A 27627-nucleotide genomic window follows, 5' to 3' on the forward strand; every position below is an offset into this window, starting at 1 on the left:
TTGGCCTTTTTTTTAAGCCCCAATGTCCAGCCTTTTCACCGTACCTTTTAATATATTTGCTAACCAAATATTGGTCTACCGCTTTTATAGACATCGTGAGGATAGCCTCTCTTGACAATATGCTGATTTACCAGTGCCTTGCTGTAGTGGCACTGCCTGGCTCCCTGATATCTGGTTGTGTTGTCGGCATGGACTATCAACTCAAGTTTCAATATCGGGCTTAAACTCAAAGTTTACCAAATTAGTTCAAGCTTAATATTTTTAAATATTGTTCTAAAAGGAGTTTTAACTTAGCCGTCACCAAAATCACATGCACTGGCAAGTAATTCAGTCAGAAATATTTGTTTTTAAATGTCACTATTTTTGTTGGAAATATTAAGCATTGTGGTGTATTATTTTATAAAGAATTTGGGAACTAGTTCTATCATGAGGTCAAGAATATGTTTCCAGAATTTAAAATTAATTTTATAAAGTGCCAGTGATATGTTGAGCATTGGTGCATTGTGATTTTGTGCCATAAATTGTGAATCGCTTTCAATAGTTTATTTATTTTCAAGTGTAGTGTAGCCAACGGGCAAACATGCTTAGAGGAACAATGGTTTGTTTCTGAAAGTTAATATGGGTGGTTATTGTTGACGTACAGTTCAGTGATTCATACTGTGAATTGCACTATTAGTGGTATAAAGTGAAGCTTGTTTTGTGTACTGTAGGTATGGATGCTAAGTAAACCCCACGCAAACAAAACCATAATGCCTCAAAAGGCCTTTCTTTCCATCATCTGTTAAGAGTTCTATCAGCAGAAGAATCTGGTAGCTTCGTTACGGTGTGCTAAGCCGCTGCAGACTTCCATTATATCTGTAAACATGAAACTGGGGATGACATTGGAAAATGCTGTTAATATTTTATTTTAGGCCAGCACTATTTGGTAATCTTTTAAACTCATCAGTGCCACAGTATTTCAAAATACACTATTGTTGTTTTCAGAACTGAGCGTTTGCACTTTTGCTGGTGTTTTAATCTACAAATGAGCCGCACAATATTTTACATTGGTAACAGAGGCCAGTTCCTGAAGAGCTAAAGGAAGCTCTCGTTTTTGTTCAGACACATTCTGCTGTCCAAAATAATTCCTTCTTTCTAATTAACACTGGTTTTATGTTCTGCTTTCAAGTATACAGAATTATTATAAACTCTCTTCTCTTTGAATAGTGCCAAAGACAGGCAGAAGGCACCTTTGTTTAACATCGCATCCGAAGGACGGCACCTCCTGTCAAAGCAGCACCCACCTCCCTACCCAGCACTGCATTGGAGTGTCAGCTTAGCCTATGAGTTCAAAGTTCTGACGTCCACAGCCTTCTGACTTAGCAACCAGAGCGCTATCAACCGAGTCAGGTTCATGCACAATAATATCATGGGGGTTTTGTACAGTCTAGGTTGACATTCCAATGTAGCGCTGGGGGCTGTGCTGCATTGTTGGAGGTCCTGTCCTTAAACCGAGGCACCATCTACCTGTTCTTCCAGTGCCCCAGCCAACAATTCATCAAATAAAATTGGATATTCACTTCATGGCTGTTTGTGAGATATTGCTGTATGCAAATTGGCTGCCACTTTGATGTACAAAACACAATCTTTGCAGTATATCTTGTGATGTGCTTTGAGACATCCTCCTGACGTGAAGGGCACTATATCAAATGTAAGTTTTTTTTTATTAAATAGCATTGTTTTCTCGCACCAAATGCATTTTTCCCCCAAGAAAAAAAAAGTAATGGTGTTTTTTCCTTTTGTGTTGTCACGTCATATTGCAAATCTAAGTCTTACAACTTGACTGTCAACAAAGCTTCTGTTGCCAATCAGTGTATATTTTATATGGTTTTCTTCAGGAAGAATTCTTAAGAGGACGTGTTGCATCAGTGTGTCTTGCAGTACGTTTTCTTACAATTTATATTTCTTGACAATGATAAAAATATGTAAGTGTTTGATAGCAATGAATTCAAGTGCTCCAGGATGCTGACCCATATGAAATAGTAGTTATTGTTGATGATGATGATTTACATGAATTACAATAGATCTATATCCAAATTGTTCACTGGTTCACTATTTTTTGAACAGTTGTCTTCAGAGAATTTCTTAATGACATTTACATGTTGGTGGCGATGGTTGTAGCTCAGTGGTTAATGTACTCGTTTCGCAAGCGAGAGACCTAGGTTCGATTTCTGGCAGTGCGAAACGTTGGTTACGTTTCCTTACTCCACACCCTTCTAATTATCTAGACGTAAGTAGGAACCCGGTTGTTAGACAATTGGAGGATCGCTTTTCCGGGGATAATAATCCTTTAAAAAAATAATAATTTGGTCACTGAATCCACAGCTGTTTGTGGGACACAGCGGTGCACAATTGGCTGCTGTGTTTCGCCCACAAATATACAGTCAATTCACTTTACAGTATAGTCTGTGAAGTGCTTTGAGACGTCTAGAAGACGTGAATAGCAGGATATCAAATGCAATTATTATTGACATATATGTCTTTGTGTGTGCTACAAAACACATGGTCACTCTGCTTTGCCGTATATCCTGTGAAGTACTTTGAGACATCCTCCTGAAGTGAAAGGTGCTATATAAATGTAAATTACTGGTCTCTCTCAATTTCCCAGCTATTCAAATACCTTGTACTTTTGAGATACTGTACTTTGGATAACTGGTCAACTCTGATAAATAGTCATTTGAGCTATTTCCCTTGGGGTGACGAGTTATCAAAGTTTCACTGTAGTTCCAAGATGAAATGAACATAGATCGACTAGGTTTTTGACACCTGTATTGCAGATAATGATGGTTTGGGTTGTCTGTATACTTGTTTTTCAGGTGAATTTTGCAGCTTGTCAGCTGCTTGCTCTGCTTGCTGCCTTTTGGTTCCGTCACTATCTCAGTCCCACTAAAGTGAGTACTGTTATCCGGCATGTGGTTGTCACAATCCTTGGAATATACTTTGTCATCTTCTGCTTTGGATGGTAAGTGTACAGTTGTTTTGCTATAAATTCCTTTGTCGTAACATAACCCCATGCAAATTTTGTTTCGAAAAGTGCTTTGAGACATTAATTTGATATGGAAGCCTCTATATAAATGCAAGGTATCATTATGTATTGTACTTGTATTTACTCAGCCTCTTCTGGAGCCTTGGAATGTTTTTGATGGTTTTAATCAAATTGTTTAAATACAGAAAATGCCACCAGAGATTAAGGTTGCATGATAACATATGGAATTGAACATAAAACCTGCAGGAGAGGGAGAAAGAGGTAAGTGGGAGGGCTACATTGACAAATTAGTTAAAGTCAGATCATGTTGGCTTAAAAGGAAACTCTGTGAATATGTCATTTGCTGGGATCTTGCACTCGATTGATCCTTTTGGAAATCGTGAGCTGTGCAGTCATTGATCATTCTGCCTGAGTTTCTCTTTCTGAGATACCTCCTTTGAAGACTGAAGAGCCCTAGCTTGTCAAATTGATGCATCTAGGGCCTGGTCACAGCGACCAGAACTGTATGTCACAGCGACCAGAACTGTATGCAACACTCAAGGTGTAGTCTGACCAGAGCATTATGTAGTTTGCATTTGACTTCTGGGAATTTGAGCTCAACTGATGTGGCAAAATAGGCCAGTATCATGTTTGCCTTGCTGCCTCACACTGTTTTGACATGTTAAGTGATGAGACAGCTAACACCCTTAGATCTCTTTCAGCTTCCCCCTTGGCTATCCTATCCATGGAGTATGTGTTTCCTATATACAGTGCCTTGCATTTATGTGTACTGAACTTCATTGCCAGTATCAGATCATGTTCATATACCATCAGGTTCTGTTTGCAAGACCTTGGCTTGAAAGGAGCCTATTGGAATGAAAAGCTGAACCTAGCAATGATTACTATCCAAGAAGAAGAATGAACAGCTTCTTCAATATCAACACTTTCTCATTAATTCACTGTGGTGTCTGTCTCGATTGAGCTCGTGCATGTAATGGTGTGTGAGAACTCCTATGAGATGTTAAAGACCATAAGTTGCATTTTGTTCAACAATTCAAAAGAAAATTGAACCAAGCAAGTTCCTCATCCATGTTCTTTCTTCATTTCCTTAGGTACTCGCTGCACGTTTTTATAGAAATATTTCTGTGCTACTGCATCATGACGCTGGCAAAGATCAAGAACATTCACAAGTACGTTATCTCATCTTTCGTGAAGATATGAATCAATTTGAAAGTTTTTTTTAAAAAAATCTGATTGTGGGATTGCTTTGTTAACATTACCATAGTTGCTTTGCATTTTATATTTGCGTTTTGTTTCCCCTTTCTCCTCCTCCCGGTCTCATTGGTGCATGAAACCCTCTCCCAACTTAGATTGCAGATGGCTGACTTATCCCAGGCCTTTGACAGAATTACAGGATGTAAAATAATTTGATGTTATATGGTACAATATTCAGGTGATCCATTTAATTTTCTTTTTATGCTTTTTTTTACAAAAAAACTTGCCATTGCCCATATTAAGGCTCATCAGCTGTCTGAAAGTACAGAGCACTGCATAGTGGATTGAATGCACTTTCTCCGTGTTGTATGATTCTCTGATACAACTAAAGATTCATACCTTGAAATTTGCCCAATGAGCACAGTGGCATCTGAAGCTACGCTCGAGCAGTTGAAACTCTCTTTCCTATCCTCACTGCAATAATTCTCATCTGCAAGATTTCAGATTTTCTCATTACTTTTGATTTGCCTTTCTATTCTTAGTTCTGTTTGATCCTTCTATTTGGCTTTCCCAGCTGTAATCTGGAGTCTGATTATAGTTTTAGATGGACTGTATGATGTGCTTGGTTTCATGACATTCCTCTTTCAGTAGCTGTACATGGTAATTATGTTTTGGTTTGTATGCAGCATGGCTGTGTCAGTTGTGGGATGCAAATCTTATACCACATAGAACTAGAAAACATTGAATGTGAAACAGGCAATTTAAGTCTGCTGCTTCCCACAGATATCACAATGTCTACCATATGCTACGCTTTCTACTTCCGAGAGGAAAGTTCAAAAGCATAATCTTAAGAACATTGCTTCCATCCGGGCATCTTAAAAATTGTACACCACATTCCTAATGTGGCCTAACCAGTGAATACCAACCTTTCTTTTGACTTAAAGTCACGTGCCTTCGACATGCAAGCTGGTATTGAGTTTATCTGTGTTGTTGAGGATGTCCCAAAGTGCTTCAAGGGGTATATTATAAAGTGTAGTGACTGCTTTGTGGGTGACACAGCAGCCAATTGGTATGCAGCAATGTCCCTCTACAGCCATGAAGTAAATAACAAATTTTATTTGAGGGATTGTTGGGCAAGACACCAGGAGAAACTACCTTCTTATTTTGAATAGCCCAGGGAACTTTAGCTTACCCAACACAAGTTGCTCTGTGTAAGAGTAGGTGTAGGTATAAAGCAGTGTTTATTTTGGACACCTTCTACTCGCAGTAGAAACAAAAACTGCACGGAGGCACAGCTTGCTTTGAGGCATGATTTACAACCTCTGTACTGTAATAAACAAGGAAGGGCTGTCTCTCTCATTCCCCCAATGCAGTATATGCCACTCCCCTTCCTAATACCTCCTTCAACCCCACCAACTCATAAGATACCATTCTTGTACTAATGACTCAATTTATTAAAATTGAATTGAAATTGTATGGTGTTTCACGCATTGCATTTGAATTATGGAGGAGCACGACCCATGCTAACTTATTCCTCCTCCCATTGCCTCTTTCTGAAACGCAATATTACTGCATGTCACATATGCTTTGGCTCTCTGGTTCGATTCCCAGGGGGATAAGAATAATAGTTTGCAATAGGAAAGGAAGAAAAAGTCGCAAAATCGAACTGTGCTAACAGAACTAACTCTACCCACTTCCAGTGCTCTGTCCAAACAAGGGAACAAATGCCAATGCCTTGGATGAGCAGAATGAAGGTGTCCCTTCTGCACGCACCTTTGATCATTGCACATGGTCTGCAAATCAAAGCAGATTTGCATACCTTTTGGCGTGCTTTTTGGTGTTTGAATCAAAGACGTTCTGACAACAAGCTTCCGCCATCCATTCCACACAGTCCCTTGCGGAGAGTGCACAAGCGTGAAGGGTTAACAGTGGAGCCCTGCTCTCTATACAGAGTGGGAGGTATTGAGCCCTTGCATGGTGGATACTTCACAATGTCAAAAACACCTTCAATGGAGCTCGTCCTTTCACGATATTTCCAGCATCCTGGTGAGGCCCTCTCTCTGGCACCGTGAGGCGGACACCCCTTGCATTAATTAGTAGAATGAAGGTGACCCTCCTCCAATCTTTGTTCAATATCTTTTTTTTTGTTTTGGTTGAATTGGATTTTTGCTTCTGCTGAGTTTTCTATAAGAACACAGAAGAGATAGATATAACTTAACTCTAAAGGCTTGTGAAATTCTATATCTACACATCAGGTTATTCAGCCCACCTCTCTGAATTCCAGCATGTTAATGTTTCAGTCATCCTGAGCCCCTATTGTTACACACAAATTTCCTGTCCTTCCAGTTCCCACTTACTAACTGAAGAAAGATTGCCTGAGGTTAAATGATACTCTGAAGCTTGACTATGCCACTGATGGCATTGGTAGATTGTCGTATTGCCGTTTATCAAGGTCGAGCATCAAACTCCCTGCTTGTGGGCCTCCCCAACTCCTCCCTCCACAGGCTGCAGATCATCCAGAACTCTGCAGCCCGTGTCCTCTCCCGCATTAGGCTCCGTGACTCTATATCCCCATCCTTGACCAACTCCACTGGCTTCCCATCACACAGAGTATACAGTTCAAGATCCTGGTCTTCACCTTCAAAGCCCTCCATGGTCTTGCTCCCCTCTACCTCTCTGATCTCCTAACCCCCTACCACCCTGTTTGCTCCCTCTGCTCAGTGGGCTCCAGCCTGCTTCACATCTCCTGCCTTGGTCGCCCCACTATCGGCGAGCAGGCCTTCCGCCACTCTGCACCCACCCTCTGGAACTCCATCCCAGAGTCCCTCCATCTCGCCCCCTCCCTTGCCACCTTCAGGACTCACCTCAAGACCCTCCTTTTCGACTGTGCTTTCGATCTACATGACATGGCGCAATATCAAATGCAAAGATTATTATTGTTATAGAAGGAGGGGAGCTTAACTTCTCTATGGTGTCAAGAATACTCACCCCAGTGGTGCATTGACTCCTGCGTCATTAAAGGCCCAGCTCGCCCATGCATTAACTTTATGTGATAACGAAGAACAGACCCAATATAAATGTTGCACCTCCTTATTATTTTATTATCATATTATTACTTAAGTATTCAGTTAAATATTTTAAATGCCTTTGTATTTACATAGGACTTTTGCTGCAGTGTCTTTAAGTAAGTGCTAATTTGCACTAACAATTTGCCTTCCGCATTGAAAGTCATATGAGTTAAAGAATCTGCAGTCCTTGTTTTAATTTTAATATTTGCTTGAAATTATTTAAGAAAACTGCAAAGCAGGGGTATGTTCTATGGTGTGTGTGTATGGGTGTATTCGCATTTCATGGAGGTAACCACTCTTGTTTCCTGTTTCTTAGGTATTCATTTGTAGCAGCACTTGCCTACCTCACCCTGTGCCAGATTAGCAGAGTATATATCTTTAGTTATAAACTCTTGTCCACAGATTTCTCTGGGTAAGTCTCTTGTTTTTAAAAAAAGTTTTGTCAGCTACTGGATTATGGAACTGATATCTATGGGAAAAGTTGAAGAATTGTATTCAATTGCCCTGATAAATAGTTATATGTTTTTTTAAAATCTGCACCGGGAAGTAAAGAGGTCCTGTACAAAAATTAAGTAGCTGCAGATTTTGATGTGGGTTTAGTTCCAATCACTTAATTACCACGGGATCTTATTTCATATTGTTTCTCTCTGTTGAACATTGGCTGTGTGATATCTGTCAGAGATTAGTGAAAGGAACAAAAGGTTTTTTTTCTCTGTCTACAAACAGTTGACACCAATGTTGTGGAGGGAAGAGGGTGGACTGAAAGGGGATCTTTTTCTACAACGTCAAGCTACAACTACTTAAATGGAAGAACACAGAATACTTGTAACTGGAACTACCACAATAATTAGCACGGGAGGAGGTCTCGGGAGATAGATAATTCCCATTGCTCTTTTCCATTCTCTGAATTTGACTCTCATTAATATTGCAGAATAGGACTCAAGTTGTACCCTGTTCACATCATGGAATCTGCTTCAGTGGCTGCTTTTTAGTATTAACCTGAGTACCAGTGTGTGTGGGGGGAGGGAGGGTGGGGGTGGTGGTGGGTATGTGGGGGTGCTGACACTGTATTGTGTGGGTGGGTTATTGAAGGACAATGAAGTTACACGTGGAAATCCAATGGAAAAGCTTCAGCAACTCTTCTCCCCCACCACATTGAACATATTGAAGGGAAAGGTAGATGAATATTTGATAGGTGGCGGTATCCAGGGTGAAAGGGCTAAATTGTAAATCAGCTATGATCTAATAAATGCTGGAGCAGGCTAGATGGGCTGAATGTTCTAGGCCTGTTCCTACGTTATCTTCCCAATCACCAGGTCCTGAATGTTTTTTTTTCCTTTTGTATTGTTTTTCCTCATGCAGCACCCTGCTCCCATTGTTGAGAATGAGGGGTGGGGTTGGAGGGCACCTCTGCCAGCCTTGCACTGCACTGCTATTTGTGCCATTCGTGTGAGTGGTGGGTGGGTTGACACGTCCGCCAATGCTCATTTCCCTTCCTCCGAGGAAGGGCTCATCTCCGCTCGGTGCCTCACCACTTGCCATAGCTGAGGCTCGAGAGCTGCCCTGGGGAGGGGTGGTGAGGAAGAAGATGATGGGTGCAAAGCTCTGTGTTGTAGCCTGATGTACTGTGGTTATATAAACTGAATATGCCGGTGTCAGCCTAAGAACAGCTGACAGTGGGATTCCGAGTAATAAAGAGCCCTCGCCCAAATGCTCTGTAAAAATCCTGAAAAAAGATTATTTTACTAATTCTTTCTGCCGGATTTTAAGAGACCGCTATTAAAGGGCCAGTCCTGCCAGTCAGGAGAATGACCAGCTTTGTTTTCCTCATTTAAAAGGGATGGATATTCTGGAAGGAGATCAAATGGGCCAAAGCTCCTACATCCAAACTGTATCATCTCATTCTGTCAATATTCACGTTAATGGTGCTATTTACATCGCCAGTCAAAGGAACTGTCTGTGCTGCTTGTGGTGAGTCACAGTGAGTGAGAATGTGAGGTGGTAAGAGACAGTGTCCTCTGACCTTGAATAATTGATTTCAGCTTGAAAACTTAAATTGAGAAGTTCATGTTCTTGCTCTCAAATCACAATTACATATTTAATATTTATATGCTCCCGCTTGGTGATATCAGCCGCAGGCATGGGGTTAACTTCCACATGTATTCAGATGACACCCAACTCAATCTCTCTGCCTCCACCCTCGACTCCAGGACCACTGCTGTGCTGACATAGTGTCTATGAGACATCAAGTCCTGGAAGGATGAGAGCTAACTTTCTCCAGTTGAATGTCAACAAGACTGAGGCCCTCCTGCTTGGCTCCCGTCAATATCATCTCAGGCGCTGGCAACATCACTGTTCATGGATACACACTCCTCACCAAGACAGTATGGAACACTGGTGTCTTGTTTGACCCTCAGCTATCTTTTAAACCCCACATCCATGCCATGACGCATTCTGTCAAGCCCCCCTTCATCGCCCCCAATGCCACCTCCACATCATTACCCGCCTCCTCCACTACCTCACCCCTCAGGCTGTTGAGTCCTTGATCCACACTTTCATCACGTCCTGGCTTGACTACACTAACTCGCTGCTCACTCTATTTGAGAGGGGTTTCAGACTTTTCGCTGGAGAACTACTCTATCTTTAGATGCTATTGTTGAATATTCAATGAAGTCTAATTTGTGTGTTGGCTAACCGGGTGTAAAATACATCTGTACAGAGGGTATTTAATATTGTAATTGCCTTTAATGTAAATAACTATGGACGTATCTAGTGCTGCTGCTGCTACTGCCTTTATCTGTTCAGTGATGCCAGGGTTTGGGCTATATGGATATAGTCCAGCCACCTTGTGCTGCACCAATGCAGAGAGCAGGGAGGCTCAGCTCCCTGGTCATATCGTGCTCCAAAACAAAACCTGAACCTGAAAATCCACAGCAGGTCATTCAGCATCTCAAAAGAGAAAAATAGATGAATAGTTCAGATTTGACCCCTCATCAGAGATGGGTGGCAGGAGCTAAGTGGGGCGCAAGAAAGTCCCTCTTCAGGATAGAAGTGGAGCAAGTCGGAGGGGAAAAAATTAGGAAGAATTTTAAAGAAAAGAAATGAGAGACAGAGGATGTGACTGTTCAGTCCACAAGTGGTCTCTGGTAAATCGCCCTTCTATGGAAACTAGTTACTGGTGGGGGGTGGGATAGGGGAACAATTATAGGGAGTTAAGAGAAAAGTGAACAATGTTTGAAGTACGCAAGCTTTCCTGTGTTTATTATTTTGAAGTTAGTATTTTACTCTCCGTGGATTTTTGATAAAACATTGTAGCCTTTTTGTTTTTTGTATGTATTTATGGGAAGTTCACCATTTAAGTTGGCTGTTTTTAAACTATTTACCCATGGATTCAATGTACTTATTGCTCTATTTGTCCATTTTGTCTTTCTTGCATTAATTACGTTGATCTGTCTTCTTCTTTTCCTTTTACGCATAGTGGATTATTATGGTGAGTTTTTATTCTCTGTGTGTGTGTGTTTCGTGTGTTGGGTTTTAAGAGCATCATGTTGCATGTAAGACGATTTGAGCATTCGTAGGTCTGTATATTAGCCTCAGAATATGGCTGAAAATGTACCTTTGCTTTGAGAACCAATTCGGGCTCTAGTGCATGGCACAGTGGGAGAGTGAGGCCATAGAATCTCATAGGAATTGAACGAAGCAACATTTCTGCATTATAGTATTTTTGTGTGAAAAAAATGATTGCAAGATGTAATCTAAGGGAAATGACACTTTTTGTGACACTTCGTGTAGTTGATTCATGTGTACAAATTTTGATGGAGCGTGTGTGCCTGTAATCTGTATAATCAAATTACAAAAGCATTTCCCTTGTTTCCAAAGTAGATCAAAAAATATGCAGTCAATTCACTTTACCGTATATTCTGAGAAGCGCTTTGAGACGTCTCGAAGATGTGATAAGGCACTGTATCAAATGCAAGGATTATTATTATCAGATCATCTGGAACCAACAGACCCATCTTTCAATTAATACGCCATTTGTTGGGACCAATCTGGGGCTGCAGTGCTTAGAACGAAAGTAAAGAAGTAGTGACCCAGTGTTTATCTGCTTTATTTAATCACAGCTTTCTTGAACAGTGATAATGTGCAGCGGTTGGGAAATAATTCCTGTCTGTATGTACAGTGCAGCATTTTTCAAAGTGTAGTCCTAAAACAAGCTTCTTCCATCCTTATGCATTGACTTGTACATTTCACATCTACAATCTTGGCTCCTGGCAAACTGCGCGATCTATGACCCTTCTCTCCTGATCACTGCCCAATTGTCCAATGGCACTTTTCATACAGGTTTTATGAACTGTTGACTTTGGACAAAAAATGGGTTCTGATATCATCGTCTTGTAATATTAATTGTCTGGGTTTACGAATGAGGTATGAGGTGAGGGATCAGACATCCAGAATTAGTCATTATCTTCATGAAAGAACATGGAAAATGGAGGTGGAGGCGAGACTGAATGGATGAAGAAAAAAATTATGTGATAATAATAATAATTGTAATGCTTGCATTTGATATAGCGCTTTTCACCTCTTCTAGCTGTCGCAAAGCACTTCACAGAATATACTGCAAAGTGAATTGACTGTATATTTTGTGGGAGAAATGTGGCAGCCAATTGTGCACAGCAGTGTCCCACAAACGGTTATGGATTGAGTGACCAAATTATTATTGAATCTGGATACTTTGCCCTGTTGGGATTCAGTAGATTCTTCAGAACATTTCTTTTGCTGTTGGCGTTTTGTTGAGTTCTTCTTTCCATTCCCTTGTAAACAATTTTGTTATGAACATTCATATATCCTTTTTAAAAAAAAACACATTTATTTAAAATGCAAGTTAAATTGCATTAAAACAGAGGTAGATATTAGACATAATCATTATGCAAAGTAACCAAATGTAAGTCTGTGCTGACGCCAAAGAAACCACCAGTTGACTGATTCCACGTAATAGTTGAAACCAATTTGGCCTGTTACGACATTGCTGTGTAAAACCGTTACTTTTAAACTAATTAATAAATAATATTAGATTTATATATTAATAAAACCTGCACAGATGCAGTATCAGGAGTGGATCGGTGGGTGTAAATAATTGTATTACTTCCTGTTTTTCCTGTTTTAAGTCTCCTGGGAGGTATCTTTCCTGGCGGAGAGGACAGCCTGGGGGCCTTGCTCTCATCCCTTTCACAAAGGCTGATGTAGAGACTGTTCCTGGGAGGCACAGGTTCTTGGTGCCTGGCCTCCTCTCCTCTTCCCTGAGGCGAAGGCCTTGCCCTTTATTTGTTGCACTATGGAAAAAGGGATTTCATTATATAAGGAGTGCACCGGTGCTCAGTGATAAAGTTAATCATATTCAAAGGAGCCCTGGTGCTGTGACGTGGATCCTTTGGCTGAATCTGACTTCTCGTTTGTTTTTTGTGGCCAAATTTTTCCATTTCTGTGGTGGGGGAGGGGGAAAACACACCAGATGTAAGCGTCTGTATTGTGAATATGCCAATAAAGGAAAATACATCAAGTAAATACAATGGGAAGAAACAGTCACTCAGTCAAAACCAACAGAAAACAGGCCACAAAAGAACTGTAGTTTTTATGGAGGAGGAAAGAGGAAAAAAAGTGCCATAATAATAAATACCCTTCCATTTTATCTGGTGACTTATCACAAAGTCGAAAAGTCTGAAAGTGCTTAACAGGATTCATATAAGGGTAATGACTGTATTTGTAGACAAATGTGGCCAATTTGCATACAGCAATCTTCCACAAACAGCCACCAGCCATTTTCGAGCATGAGTTGCTAATGGGTCTTCCAGTTTTCAGAGTCAATTATTTTTCTTCCTTTTCCTTGCCCCATCCCAAAACCTGTTTCCGTTCATTGAAGTTTATGAAACCCATGTGTTGAATCTCTGCAGTCCTCCTAGGGCAGCATATCAGCAAATAAAAAGCAATCTTTAAAGCAACATTAAAGCTGCCAGTCTAAACGGATGAGCTGTTATATACCGTACAAAAACTCCTGCATTTGAGCGCAAAACTGCTTCTCTGATACAAATTGTGCCTCATATTGATTTGCCTATAAACTCCCCATCCTCAAAGTGCCACAGATTCCTACATTTTATTTTCCCCTCACCCCTCATCAATGCTGAAATCTTACATATCAATTACTTCAGTGAGTTAATTGCATACAATGAATGCTTAGGTTAAACCAGAAATGCAAAACGCATTCAAGCAGCTGTTTCCCCAGCGCTGTGCACACTCAATCCCTCAATAATTCCCCAGCCACGATTGTTTAATATTGTCAAGTCAGTCTCTTTAGTTTTGAGTCTCCAGTTATTCCCTCAAATGCTCGTAAAGTATTTAAGAACATTTAATGCGGTGGGAATTTATATCTAGTTTTTAGTCTCTGAAGTTTTCCAGTACATTAATTAAATCCTATAACTGAACATCTGAGACTTGACTCTTTGCAGCAGGAAGCAATGTTTACTGTTCAATGATAATTTTGACTACGTAGTCAGGAGTCAGCCATGCTCAGTTGAATCGCACTCTCGCCTCAAAGTCAAAAGGCTGTTGGTTCAAGCTCCATGATGAGAGGCTTTGACCTCATACTTTAGGCTGACACTCCAGGGCAGTGCTGGGGAGAGCTGCATTGTTGGAAATGCTGTGCAATATTAACTTGGGTTGCCTGATCAGTGGATGTTAAAGATCCCATGGCACTATTTGAAAAGAGAAGGGGTTTCTCCCATTGTGCTAGCCAACAATCCTCTGGATAAAATATGTCATTCACTTCATGATTGCTTGTAGGACATTGCAATGCAAATTAGATGCTCTGTTCCCCTCCAAAATACAGTGGCTCCACTTTATAGTAACTCTTGTGAAATGCTTTGAGAATTGAAAGGCGCCATATTAAATTTAAGATTATTATATCAGAGACATTTAGGATCTACCTGATTTAGGGATGCTATTCTTAATGCCAGCGATTTGTTTTCCTAATTGCGCATTAATTGTCGGCACTTCAATTCTGCAGGAAATTTGCAGCCATCGCCAGCCCCCATCCTTTTCATCCCAACCTCATTTTGCAGCCAACTCAGATCCCAGATATGTGGTCACCGATTGGCAGTCGAACCTAGTGCCATCACTCACTCACTGATCGAGTTAGAGCAAATGATCTTTGACATCCTTTGCACCATATAATTAAAATCTTAATTATGATTGGATGAGGCACTGGAGGGCTGCTGGGGACCGAATAGAATTGGACCAAAGAAATTTGGGGTTAGATTTAATTGGACGGTGACAAGGGGGTGAGGCAGAAAGCTTGCCCACTGAAGGTTGGGCAGATGAGGCGCGGACTTGAAGCAGGTTGGTATTAGCTGAATGGAGGAAGCGGATGGGTCAGTAGGTCACAGGTGGTCACAGAGGGAGGGTGGGATGAGGCAATGGATGTAATCAACGTAGAATTATTGGTTAGGCCACAACTGGAATACTGTGTTCAATTTTGGACACTTCACTTCTGGAAAGATGTTAAGGTGTTAGAGGGGGTGCAGAAGAGATTGAGGAGAATGATGCCAGGGTTGAGGTGATAGTTATGAGGCGAGACTGGAAGTTTGGTATTTTCTCATTGGAGCAGCAAAGGTTGATAATGAAAGTGTTGTGAGAGGTTTTGACAGAGTAAATAGTGCAAAGTTATTTCTACTTAAGACATAGATGTGAGACAGTGACAAAAAGAGCAAAAATATTTTTTTTCACTGAGTTGTTGGCACCTGGAATGCACTACAAGTAAAGTGGTAGAAGCAGAATCCACTTTGGCAGTTTCAAGAGGGATGTAGATAGGTATATGAAGGATATAGGCTTGGAGCGATATGGGGATAGAGAGGGGTAGTGAGATTGAATGTACAGGTTGCTCTGAGAGCTGGTGCAGACTCAATAGCCAAATGGTTTCTTTCTGTGCTGTATTTATCTATGATACAGCATTGTACAACAGTTTAATCTGAGAACATGTCTCCAACGACTAAATTCGCAACCACTAACAGCTGGTACACAGGACACGATGGAAATGAACAAATAATGTATCTGCATGTAATTTGTAAAGTAGTTTTGTGCAGCATTTTCAGATGTTTCCTGTGTAAAATGAGCTGTATAAGTGCAAATTGTTGTTTTGTTGTGGATTGTTTCTTCATTATTGAGGTCAGCCACCTGACGTGGTCAAAATTCCTCTGTCCGTTTGCTGACCTAATTTGTGAGATTCCACGGTATCAGCATTAATTCTGAAATCTAACGCTATTTTTACTTTACTTTCCAGGCCATTGATGATCATCACCCAGAAAATCACCAGCCTTGCCTTTCAACTGCATGATGGTAAGGATTGGACAGCACTCTGTCAGGCCAGTAATCTGTAAAAAAGCAAAGTGTTATTTTTTGGCACTTTATTATGTTAAAATGTTTGACTACTTAGCGTAGAATTACTTTTAAACTCAGTGACAGTTTTATAGGTAAATGCAGCAGCTATTTATGTTAATAACAATAATAATGTTAATAATAATCCTTTAGTATAGCTCCTTTCGTGTCAGGAAGACGTCCAAAGCGCTTCATAGGATTTACTGTTGAGTGATTGTGTATTTGCAGATGAATGCAGCAGTCTAATTGCGCACAACAATGTCCCACAAACAGCTATAGAGTGAGTAACTAATTTAATTTGGGGGATTGTTGGCCGGGACACTGGGAGAATCTCTCTTCTCTTTTTGAACGTCCATCTGAACAGGCAGATGAGATCTCAGTTTAATGTCTCATCTGAAGGACGGTACCTCCCGATAATCTGCAAACAGTCGCGAGGTGAATGACCATTTAATCTTGCAAATTGCTGGCCTGGAGAATCACTTCTCTTTTTCAAATAATGTTTACCTGATCTCAGTTCAGTGTTCCATCTGCAGGACCGCATATCCGAGAACTCACCACTTTTGACAGCGTTTCACTGGAGTGTCAGACTCTGAGCTCACGTACTAACTTGGGGCTTGAACACACACAATCTTCAGACCCGGAGATGAGTCTGCCACCAGTCTTTAACTTTCCTCCGAACGTCTCCAGAACCAAGCTTCTGCGGTTTTGCTTTATATTTCTGATGCCTGTTCAGGAAATGAATGTTGCATCTAACGCATGAATTAAAACTCGGCAGAGAGTTTTATTGCGTTTAAGTTCGAGCAATTTCTGTTTCCAACCCAAATTCCTGGTGCAGACAGTGACTAGAAATTGGTCAGAAGGAGTACTTTCTCTTCAAAAATACTTCCTCTTAACTCAATTAGCAAGATATAATTTCTGTATTAATCTTCACTGGTCAAACATTCTCCATTCACTGAGAAGCACAATGATGCACTGATGGAAGAAACATCCCTGAATGTCTCCATTGTGGAGTCCTGTAGCTCAGTGGTTAGAGCACTCGCCTTGCAAGCGAGAGATCTGGGTTCAGTTCCTGGCAGGGCGAAACCTTGGGCAAGTTTCCTTATTCCACACGCCTGATAATAATCCCTCAAGAAAAAAAAAGATAATAAATTGGTCACTTCAATCCATGACTGTTTGTGGGACACTGCTGTGTGCAATTGGCTGCTGCATTTCGCCCACAAATATACAGTCAATTAATTTTACAGTATAACCTGTGAAGCGCTTTGAGACGTCGCGAAGACATCTTTAGCCACCCACCCTGGAAAACCCTTGTACAGATGAGTTTGTGGGACATTTTTTTTTAAATCCACGCCCCCCCNACATAAGCTTGAATATTGTAGAAGATTCCCTTCGATCTCATCTGTTGCCAGTTTCCTTATTTTTTTCCGTCAGACCTTACAAAGAGCAACCCCAGTGAGAATACAGAAAGCATTATTTATGTAAAATATATAAATCCTATTAATAATCCTTGCATTTGATGTAACGTCTTTCATACCAGGAGAACACCCCAGTGAATCTGTTTATTAGGCAAATGAGCAGGCAATTTGTGCATGCTCAAAAATTGCAGTAACAACTTTGCAGTGTAATTTCCTGGTGTTCCGGCAAACTAACGTGACCAAGATAAATTGGTCAATTAGTTCCCGCCTGTTTGTGGCACATATGCTGTGTGGTTGGTTGCCTATAAATACAATCTGATTGACAGCATTACCCGTTTCGTACCTTTGATGTTATGGATGCTATATTAAATCCAATCATAGGATCATAGAATTATATAGCACTAAAGGAGGCCATTCGGCCCATCGTGTCTGTGCCGGCTCTTTGAAAAGATCTACCCAAAGCAATCCCATTCCCCCGCTTTCTCCATAACCCTGCAAGCTTGTCCTCCCTAAATAATTATCTATCCTCCCCAATGATTATTATATTACATTATATTATCCAAGGAATGGACAGGCATTTTTTTTTGGCCAACCTCTACATTCGTTCTGGAAAAAACCTTGCTCTTGACTCTTCTGCTACATTTTGTCACCTTCAGTCTTCTCACAAACCCCAGGTCTGATCTGGAATTAAATATTCACTTTTCAATGAACCTTCTCAATTGTGGAATATTACTTGAAAAGAATTCCTCTTTATTGGCCTCTTAGCAAATAACTCATCTCTCTCCCCAGGCTCTACTGCTTCTTCACTGCAGGTTATTTCTGGTTTCTTAGCGGAAGGAGCACTCATGGGTGGTGCTGAACAGACGATTTATATCCTTTGGCATGATTTCCTGATGCTCGCCCTTGTTTGCTCACATCTACGTTTTCCAGAGACGTCTTGAGCTTATGTGGCTCTCGGATTGAAGTATGTCGACAGGTGCTGGCTGCTGTTAAATAGTTTTCCTGGCAGCCTTGTAGTTTGCTGTTTTTTTTCCCCCCAATCACTGACCTCTCTTTCTCGACCAAAGCCATTTCTGCTTCAGGATTTATGAACGAGCAATGGTGGAGAGGTGGATAGTATAGGTGGATGCTAAAGATTCAAACGGCATAAATTCAAAAACAGAAGAGTTTCTCCGCGCCAGCAATGCTCTGGACAATATTCACTTAATTATCGCCACATTTGCCAACAAAACCAGTTACTGCATTTGTCCATAATTATGCACTTGAGATTTGAGATATTTTGGCGATTTTGAGTTGTCATCTCAAAGAACAAGGAATATGATTAGAATGTGGGCTGGCTAGATGTTTTTGTTCTGTAACGCCCACAATCGCGAATATTAAGTGACCTGCCATCAAATATAGGTTTAGGTTTTAATTGATGGCAGAGGTGACATCAGTGCAGTTAGTGTGGCTGGAATTGTGATTTGCGCTCGATTACAAGAGCCTAAGCTTCCAGTTCTGGCAGGATGCTCCCCTTCAGTTGGCTCACGTTACAAGAATACATAGGGGGAAGCCGTATGGGAATCACAGACTATGATCTTGGGCAACAATCCTCCAGATTAATTGTTCATTCACTTCATAGCAGTTTGTTGAACTTCGCTGTCTTAAATGGCTGCCATGTTTGCTCACAAATAACCTTCTCCCCCAACTGCACTTGACAATAATTCTCCGTGAAGTGTTTTGAGTCATTTCGGCATAAGACGCTTTTAAAATTCAAGTTCTTCCATTCGCCGAGTTTGACATTTCGAAGAACAGAACGCAAGCTGGAATTTAACTTTACATTCAGCAGCTGTTGTGCACAGCTTTTGGCCTGTTTCCATACTTCTGGAACTCTTTGGAACTTTTGGTTGATGTGGAACATTTAACGCCTTATTTTCCCCATCCCTCAACTTCTCCACTGAATAATGCAGTTATGGCAACACACTGCCCTCCCAGCCGGTCCTACCTCTGTGTGTGTTGTGTGTGTGTTAACTGGCTCAGTTGATGGCAATCTTGCTTATGAGTCAGAAGAATGTAGGTTCAAGCCCCATACTGGGACTTTGAACTTGTAGTCAATGCTAATACACCAATGCAGTGTGGGGGAGAGGTGTGTTGATGAAGGTGTCACCCTTCAAATGAGACATTTAAAGTGAGGTACTGGTGGATGTTAAAGATCCCATGGCACTATTTGTAAAGGCAAAGGAGTTTCTCCCATATCCTGGCCAACAAATCCTGAAATAAAATTGGTCATCACTTCATGGCTGTATGTGGGACATTTCTGTGTGCAAATTGTCGACCATGTTCGCCTATTAAAAAAAATACATAGTCACGACACTTTAGAATAAATACAATAAATAAGTCTCTCTTTACTTTTGTGGGCTGGTGAGATTTCTTTGTTCTGTACCACTGCCTGAGAGCCCCAGCTCACAATAGTGAGTATTAAGTGACCTGCTGGTTGGTAGTCGATTGGCAGATCGCTTTTCCAGAGGTAATAATCCCTTTTTTTTAAAAAAAAGAAAAAATGTGGTCACTCAATCCACGACTGTTTGTGGGGCACTGCTGTGCACATTGGCTGCTGCGTTTCACCCTCAAAACATACAGTCAATTCACTTTACAGTATATTCTCGAAGACATGATAAGGTGCTATATCAAATGTAAAGATTATTATTATAACAACAACATCTTGCATTTATACCTTCACACAAGGTAGTATCTCAGAGCACTTAACAGTTGTGGAGATTGATGCTGAGCCAGGGACAGGTGAAGGTGACCATAGGCATCGTCAAAAAGGAAGGTCTTCAGGCATGATCTGAAGACCAGCGAGGTGGAGGAATTGACATAGAGCGTTCCATAGTTTTGGGGTGCAGTGACTTGAAAGCACTGAAGGCTGCCAGTGGTATGAAGTGAAAGATTCAAGGGACATGCAGGAAAACGTAGCAAATTGAGCAAAGCAGGTAGTTAGTGGAGTGGGGTATAAGCAGGTCAGAGTGGTCGGGAGGTGTCAGGGCATGAAATGAATCATGCATGAGTTGAGGATCTTGAAATCGATCCATTCTGCAATCGGGAACCAGTGGAGCCTGACAAGGACTGGGGTGATCAAGGTACGGAGTTTGGTGCGAGTGAGGATGCTGGCGGCAGTTTTGAATTAATTGGATTTTATGAGTAGCGGAGCTGGGGATACCAGCGAGGAGGGCACTGGAAAAATTGAGGGTTTCGGCTTTGTTGGGGATGAGGACAATGAGGTGGAGAAAAGCGGTCGTGGCTGGGGATGGGATGTGGGATAGGAAAGACAGCTGGGGATTAAACCTGACACCTAGGTTGCACACAGATTTGGTAAGTCTGGAGGATAGGCCGGGGAGGTTAAGAAGGTCAGAGCCGCAGGAAAGATGTTGATGGGAGCCAGGGAGTATGGCTTCTGTCTCGTCAACATTCAGCTGCAGAAAGTTGGCCCTCATTCAGGCCTTGATGCCTGACAACAAGAGTACAGAGTATCGGTGGACCTGGGATGTAAGAATTATTGTTTAAGGATTATTTACCTCTCAGCTACCAGCTACCTCTCCAGCCTCTGAGTCTGGAAGAGGTGTTCGTTGAGAGGGAAGCATCCTACTGCAATGTGTGCTACGTTTTCACTCTTGTGCTGGATCATTGTTAATGGTTTCTGTGACCTCTCATGAGATGAGGGTTGAAAACAACCACTGGACCCATGGGACAGCAAAAAAAACTGTCACAAGAGCAAATGTTTTCCTTTGTGTTTGCACCAACCAGTGAAAACATGATACTTGTAGCAGGATTCACTAACTGGTAACCACAGCTGTATTAGTAGCTCCAACAGTAGATTGTGTCAGATTGCAATGACAAACATCTAGTTATCAGCAACTGTGACTCCTATTTATGAATACCAGGTGTTAGACCTTATTATTAGCCAGATAGAAAGGGAATGCTCTCAACAACAATAACAACTTGCATTTATATAGCGCTCCTCGTGCAGGGTAGTGTCGCAGAGCGCTTGACTGGGGCGGAGCACGAGGCCAAGCTGGGGGGAGTGGGAAGGTGATTATAGGCACAGTAGAAGAGAAAGCCTTTCTTTTCTCTAATAATAACAATCCTTACAGTTGAAAGTGGCCTTATTTCGTCATCGAAACGCCTCATAGCACTTTGTGGATTGTAAAGGAGACTTGGGTCCAAATCTAAAAGCATCTGCATTGAAATCCAAATAACTGATACTTCAGGTGACAGGTGGCATTTAGTCACAACACAATCACACTCAGATATACGTCACAATGCTTTTGTACCAAAAACTTTGTGACCACAAGAAGCGCTCTGGGACGCTACGCTGGGTACAACTTGCTATATACATGCAAGTTGTTGTTAGTGGTGCTTTCTATTCAATCATTAAACCAGCATTCTATATGTACTTGTAAATGCATTTGGAGACAACACATTTGGATTTGCATTTCAATGCAGCTAAAGAAGGAAGCATTTGGTTTGCATTGGTAACATTATAGGGCATTTGCATTCAAACGCATTTGAACCCAAGTCTGAGAGTAGTGACTGTACAGTACTATTGTACTATTGGACGTAGGGTATGAACCTACAACCATCTGCCTTCAGAGAATACTACCAACCGACAAATAGGCTGACAAATATGCCTTTACAAACAGCCGCTTTAAGTTTATTCAGGTTACAAAATTGATGCACTGCCAATGTTTTGTTTTGGTGATACTGTTCTTGGCAACAAAACGTATGTGTTATCAGATTTTAAGAGGCATAATTGGCCAAGGTTATATTTAAAGGTTGAGGAAGGTTTGGGAAAGTTATCAAATTATAATAATAATATAATAATATAATAATAATAATCCTTGCATTTGATGCATTTTAATTAGATTTACCAAGTAACCTATAAAATAATAATAATCCTTACATTTATATATGTCTTTCACATCGGAAGGACGTCTCAAAGTACTTCACAGGATATACTGTAAACTGTAGCAACTATATGTTTGGTGGGTGAACAAGGCACATAACAATGTCCCATAAACAGCCGTAAAGTGATGACTAGTTTTATTTGGGGGATTGCTGGCCAGAGCTCCGGGAGAAACTCTTATCTCTTTTCGAATAGTACCCTGGATCTGAAAAGACAGACAAGATCTCGGTTAACATTTCATCCAAAGAAAGGAACCTCCAAAAATGGAGCACACCCCCAGCACTGCATTCGAGTTTCAGTGTAGACTATATAAGTTCCAAATCCCAACATGTGGCTTGAGCCAATAACTTCTGACTCAGAGGCAAGAGTGCTACCAACTGAGCCATACTGACGTACATATTGTACATATGCGGAATAATGATACATTTATAGTTGTGCTGGGAAATTCATTACGTCTCACAAGGTTACTGTATTTTGTAGGTGAACTTCAAGTACAATTGAAATATTCAAAATACAAATCTCTGTACCTCACAATTGTCCCCATTATATACTCCGTATCTAACATTGGTCCCTATCGTATTCCTTTACAGTACAAAATTACATTTGTATAGAGCCTTTCATGTCGTGCATTTGTATCTCGCACTGGTCCCTATTAAACAAAGACTGAAAAACGTGCAGTCACTGAACTTTACAGTGAGTTCTGTGAAGTGCTTTAAGATGTCCTTCCGACATGAAAGGTGTTTTAGCAAATGCAAGGATTATTATGTTTGTGGGAAATTCAAGGAATCTTCAATTATACCAGGTTCCTGACATAATATTGGAGCCTTTTTTGTGGTATTGTTGAACTATAATTAAATTCTATTGAAATACTGTTAATTACTATCATGGTCAGACACGCAATAATTAGCTTGAACGAGCCACAAGAGAGATTTAGCTTAAAACGAGATTGGTTTTCAAGCTTTGCAATGTGCTGCCACACTGACATAACCTGAAATTCAAGTTGCTGTAATTCAAACAACAACTTTTTTACGTAAAAATGTAGAATGGAAAGTTGACTCAATTTCATTTGCCAGTTCACAACTAAAAGAAGTACCCGAAGAGGTGAAGGGGAGCTTGTTGTGTGCTGCTCTGTCATCACACACTACTTCCCCCATTGTACACCTCAGCATTCCCACTGCTCCTCCTCCTGCACCTGCATAATAATCCTTGCATTTAATGTAGCGCCTTATCACATCTTTGAGACGTCTCAAAGTGCTTCACAGAAAATACTGTAAAGTGAATTGACTGCATATTTTGTAGGCGATTGAGATTATACACCTCAACTGCCAATCCCTACCCATGATACACCTTAACCCTCACTGCTCCACTATTATACACCTCAGCTTTTAACATTGTGTCTGTCATTTTGGATCTGCCTTCAGTCTTGGTGTTTGCTCTCACATGTAACTCCAGTGGGCAGCCACGCGTTCAGAACTGCTTTAACATAATTTTAAATAAATTTAGGGAAACAAACTGAACTTTCAAAATCAGTGCCTCAATTTTAATAGAATGATACTTGCACTGATGTCAGCTCATTGCTAAGGCTTCTCTGTAAATGTAGATGAATGTGGCAGTGTACCTGTGCACCATTGTCCCACAAAGGCCATGAAGTGAATGACCAATCTTATGGGGAATTGTTAGCCAAGACACCGGGAGAAACTCCCTTCTCTTTTCAAATAGTGCCATGGGACCTTCAGCATCCACCTCGGGATCTCGGTTTAATGTTTCATCTGAAGGATGCAGTTCCAACAATGAGGCACACCCCAAGCCAAGACTATGAGCTGAAAATCCTGATATGAGACTTGAATCCACAACCTTCATACTCTGAGCAGGAGTGCTATTAACTGAGCCAATTGTTTCAGGACTTGAAAATCATTATTGGTGTGTCTGGTTACTTTATCTGGCAGTGGAGTAGTCAGATACATCAATTTCATGTTTTATTTTGTTTGGATTGGTGGTTGATTTTTGTCAGCTAATGCTGTAAGCTGTGCAGCTTTCATTTAGGGGTTCTCTGTTCCCCAGCCCATGGACAGAAACCTATCAAGTTAACATGTACAATACCAGGCATTATTAATTTGAATTGTGTCTCAGTATTTATAAATGTGCTTTGCATCTTCTATTTTCCACTGATATATTTCTTTCAATTTCCAATAGGGATGGGACGAAAAGAAGAGGATCTTACTAAAGAACAGAGTCGCGTTGCTGTTAGGTAGGAAAAAGAAATTTATGAGTTGACTTCCAAATTTATGAGTTGACTTCCAAATTTATACTTAATTGACAACAGATTTAAAAGTTAATCGATTGGTGAATAGCTTTGGCGGGGGGTAATAATCCCGTCAAACAAAACAACAAAATAATAATTTGGTCACTCAATCCATGACTGTTTGTATGGCACTGCTGTGCGCAATTGGTTGCCGCGTTTCGTCCACAAGATATACAGTTATTCACTTTACAGTATATTCTGGGAAGCGCTTTAAGATGTCTCAAAGACATGATAAGGCGCTATATCAAATGTAAGGATTATTATTATAAAAGGTTTCTTTCAAGTTTGTCGATCACAGCTTGGGTCCTAATATCTGTTTATTCCTATTCTATCATTGTCACCAAATCGCTTTGTACTGAGGAAGACTTCATGCCTGATATTTGAGGCCTGAAATATCCCATGTTCTTAGGAGCTGTACAATTGTAAACTAAACTGGCCCCCTAAGAAAACCTTCCAGTCCTTCTGATCTCATCTTTTCACAATGCTTTCTTCCACTGCAACGTTAAGCTGTTTCTTAATTGAGTCCAACATCCATCAACCACTGTTCCTGATTACAAGTTCAAGGGTGTATTAGTCTCTGTGTATAGAAATACTTCCTGATGTGATTTCTGTTAGAAAATGCCTGCATTTGGACATCTGCAACCTAGAAATTCTCTTGGTCCATTGTCTTAAAATATAAGATTATGCAGAATTTGGGGAAATGCTTTCAATTCTGCCTTAATTTGGAAGCCGGTTTTCGAAAGGTCTTTATGAACGGCAGAAAAGGTTTTCAAATTAAGGTAGAATTTAAGAATCCAGAATTCAGTTTGGATTAAACCCTAAAAATACCCCAACTCACATTCTCGACAACCAGTGCCCGAAACATTCGGGAATTAGGTAAGCAGGGTGTGTCCCTCCAGAGAGAGAGTGTGCATTCCATTATATACACTCCAATCGGGAATGCTACCAACTGAGCCAGGCTGATAAGCAATAGAGAGAGAATTGCAGCTGCCTAGAATTGGCTGTAAATTGCCCCATTAACAGCATCTACTAATCCCCCTGGACACATGTGATTAGCACATGGTGCAAAATAGATCCCATCGTAGAAAATGAGATGTACAGTCAAACCTGTTTTCAGTAACCACTTTCGGGACAACTAAAGCAGCCTTTTGTAAGGATTTTGTTGACACCTTACTACATTAAAAAAATTCACCTGTGTTTAGATCAATCAGGACTGTTCCAGAGTGGTGGTTGATAGCAGGCGGTTGCTAAGTAGAGGTGGTTGCTTTCACAGGAACCAAAATATGACGCAACAGTCTGGTGGAACAATCTATATCTCGGTTATAGTTATAATAATAATAATAATCCTTGCATTTGATATAGTGCCTTATCATGTCTTTGAGACTTCTCAAAGCGCTTCAAGCAATATACTATAAAGGGAATTTGACTGTCTAATTTTGTGGGCGAAACGCGGCAGCCAATTGCGCACAGCAATATCCCACAAACAGTGGTGAATTGAGTGGCCAAATTATTTTATTTTTTATTTTTGGAATGGCTACGGTGCTGGGGAGGAGGTGGCGTTAACTTTCATCTTTTTTTCTTTTTTTTCTAATCCAATTCACAGAGGATCCACCATTTGTTGGCTGTGTTGGAATCCTCAGAGCCGTGCTTCTCATTTGATAGGTTGTGACCCAGTTCTCCACAAGATCCTATGTTAACCCAAGATAGAATGCTCTCCAGTGAATGGATTGGATCACAAAACTAGTGAACGTTTCACTGCTCCCAATTACAAATAAGTAACCGAATGGACCCCAAAGCCGTTGCTTGCTTTCTTAAATTTAATTTAATTTCTCTTTTTCTTCCCCCATTTTCTTCTATTTACAGAGTAAGGCCTACCTTTCTACAGTATTGCAGCTACCATCTGAATTTTCTAAGTATTTTGGCTGGGCCTACTAGTAATTACAAGGACTATATTGCTTTTATTGAAGGAAGCCATATAAACATGAAGCTGCTGGAAATTAACTGGAAAAAAAAAGGCTATAGAACACTCCCAGATCCTTCTCCATTGGTACGTATAGAGGAGAAGTTGGCAGGGTTGAGTGAGAGAGAATGTTTAGGGAATGCCACTATCCCAAATGAAAAGTGGGTTTATGGGGGAATTGCAGACTTTGTTGAAGGGAACCTGCAACAAGAACAGAATATAGTTCAGATATTATTAATCCGGAAGGTTTAGATTGTTTTATATTGGACAAATAATCCAGCAATCATCTTTAGTTTACTGCTGCTTTGAAGTGAAGGAAAAGCTCCTGTTATCCCAAGATGCTCCTTGAAAACTATGAAAGTGGAACATGTGATGTTCCCACTCGGTCTGTCATTCAATGGGAGACACCAGAATAACAAGCTCTCTAACTAAGATTTACGTTTTAACATATCACTTCCACTTTCTTTATTTGACAGTTCAGTGTTTACATGGCTAACCAAATGCATTGGCTGAAGAACCTGTTGATTGACTTGACCCGAATGCTAGCACCCAAGTGCCGATCTATGGCAGAGATTTCCATATCTAAAGAACTATTGTTTTAAAACCAATTACATTGTTAGTACATTTGAACATTTGAATGCCACATGCGTTGATATCAAATTAAAACAATTTGCGTTCAATTTGCGTTCTTTGCCATGTCCCTTTCTGCCTTCCCCTACCTCCGCAACATTGCCTGCCTCCACCAATAACCTCTTCCCTCACTGCTTTTGAACCTATGACAAAAAAAACTTGATTTTAAATTGTGCCTTTAAACTTGCTGTTTTGTCCTATATCCAAATGCTTAAGTCACTTGTGGTAGGAATATGCTGGATTCCATGAAAACCTCACCTACTTTCTGTGTTTTTTTTTCTTTGTACTTTTCCAGAGAGCTGTAGTGCAAAAAGTGGCTATCACAGTTGTGTGTGCACTTCTGTTTTTGAGCATTTCGAAGAAATTTCCCATCTCGTATGTCAGTGATGAGAACTTTGTGCGTGAAGCCTCGTTCTTCTCCAGAATCAGCTATCTGATCATCTCAATCAACGCCGTCAGGCCAAAGTACTACTTTGCATGGACTTTAGGTTAGAGTTGAAGTGATGTGTTTCCTCTCATGCCTTTTAATCACTCTATACTGCGGCTTTTTTAACACTAACTCAAGTGGCACGAAATCGCCGCCTTTAGTTTCATGAATCATTCAACTACAGAGGAAGAAGTTTATTCCAAAATGCAATATCTCCAACAAAGCATGACTGTCATTCTG

General features: G+C 40.7%; 1 protein-coding gene across 7 annotated transcripts in view; it reads left to right on the top strand.

The window, feature by feature from the left end:
• The window catches only part of mboat1 (membrane bound O-acyltransferase domain containing 1), a 58753-nt gene that overhangs the window by 16625 nt on the left and 14501 nt on the right, over window positions 1-27627 (top strand). For 6 of the 7 annotated variants that reach the window (XM_042332527.1, XM_042332529.1, XM_007903161.2 and 3 more), the window contains 8 exons: window positions 2856-3001; window positions 4117-4194; window positions 7604-7699; window positions 10766-10777; window positions 15617-15672; window positions 24262-24316; window positions 26234-26417; window positions 27256-27448. In XM_042332527.1, coding sequence (XP_042188461.1) covers window positions 2856-3001; window positions 4117-4194; window positions 7604-7699; window positions 10766-10777; window positions 15617-15672; window positions 24262-24316; window positions 26234-26417; window positions 27256-27448 — 820 coding nt within the window. The remainder of the gene's footprint in view (window positions 1-2855; window positions 3002-4116; window positions 4195-7603; window positions 7700-10765; window positions 10778-15616; window positions 15673-24261; window positions 24317-26233; window positions 26418-27255; window positions 27449-27627) is intronic. The other variant, XM_007903164.2, reaches the window with a different exon arrangement.

Source organism: Callorhinchus milii, unplaced genomic scaffold, assembly GCF_018977255.1.
Source record: "Callorhinchus milii isolate IMCB2004 unplaced genomic scaffold, IMCB_Cmil_1.0 Scaffold2, whole genome shotgun sequence".
NCBI classification, from domain to species: Eukaryota; Metazoa; Chordata; class Chondrichthyes; order Chimaeriformes; family Callorhinchidae; genus Callorhinchus; species Callorhinchus milii.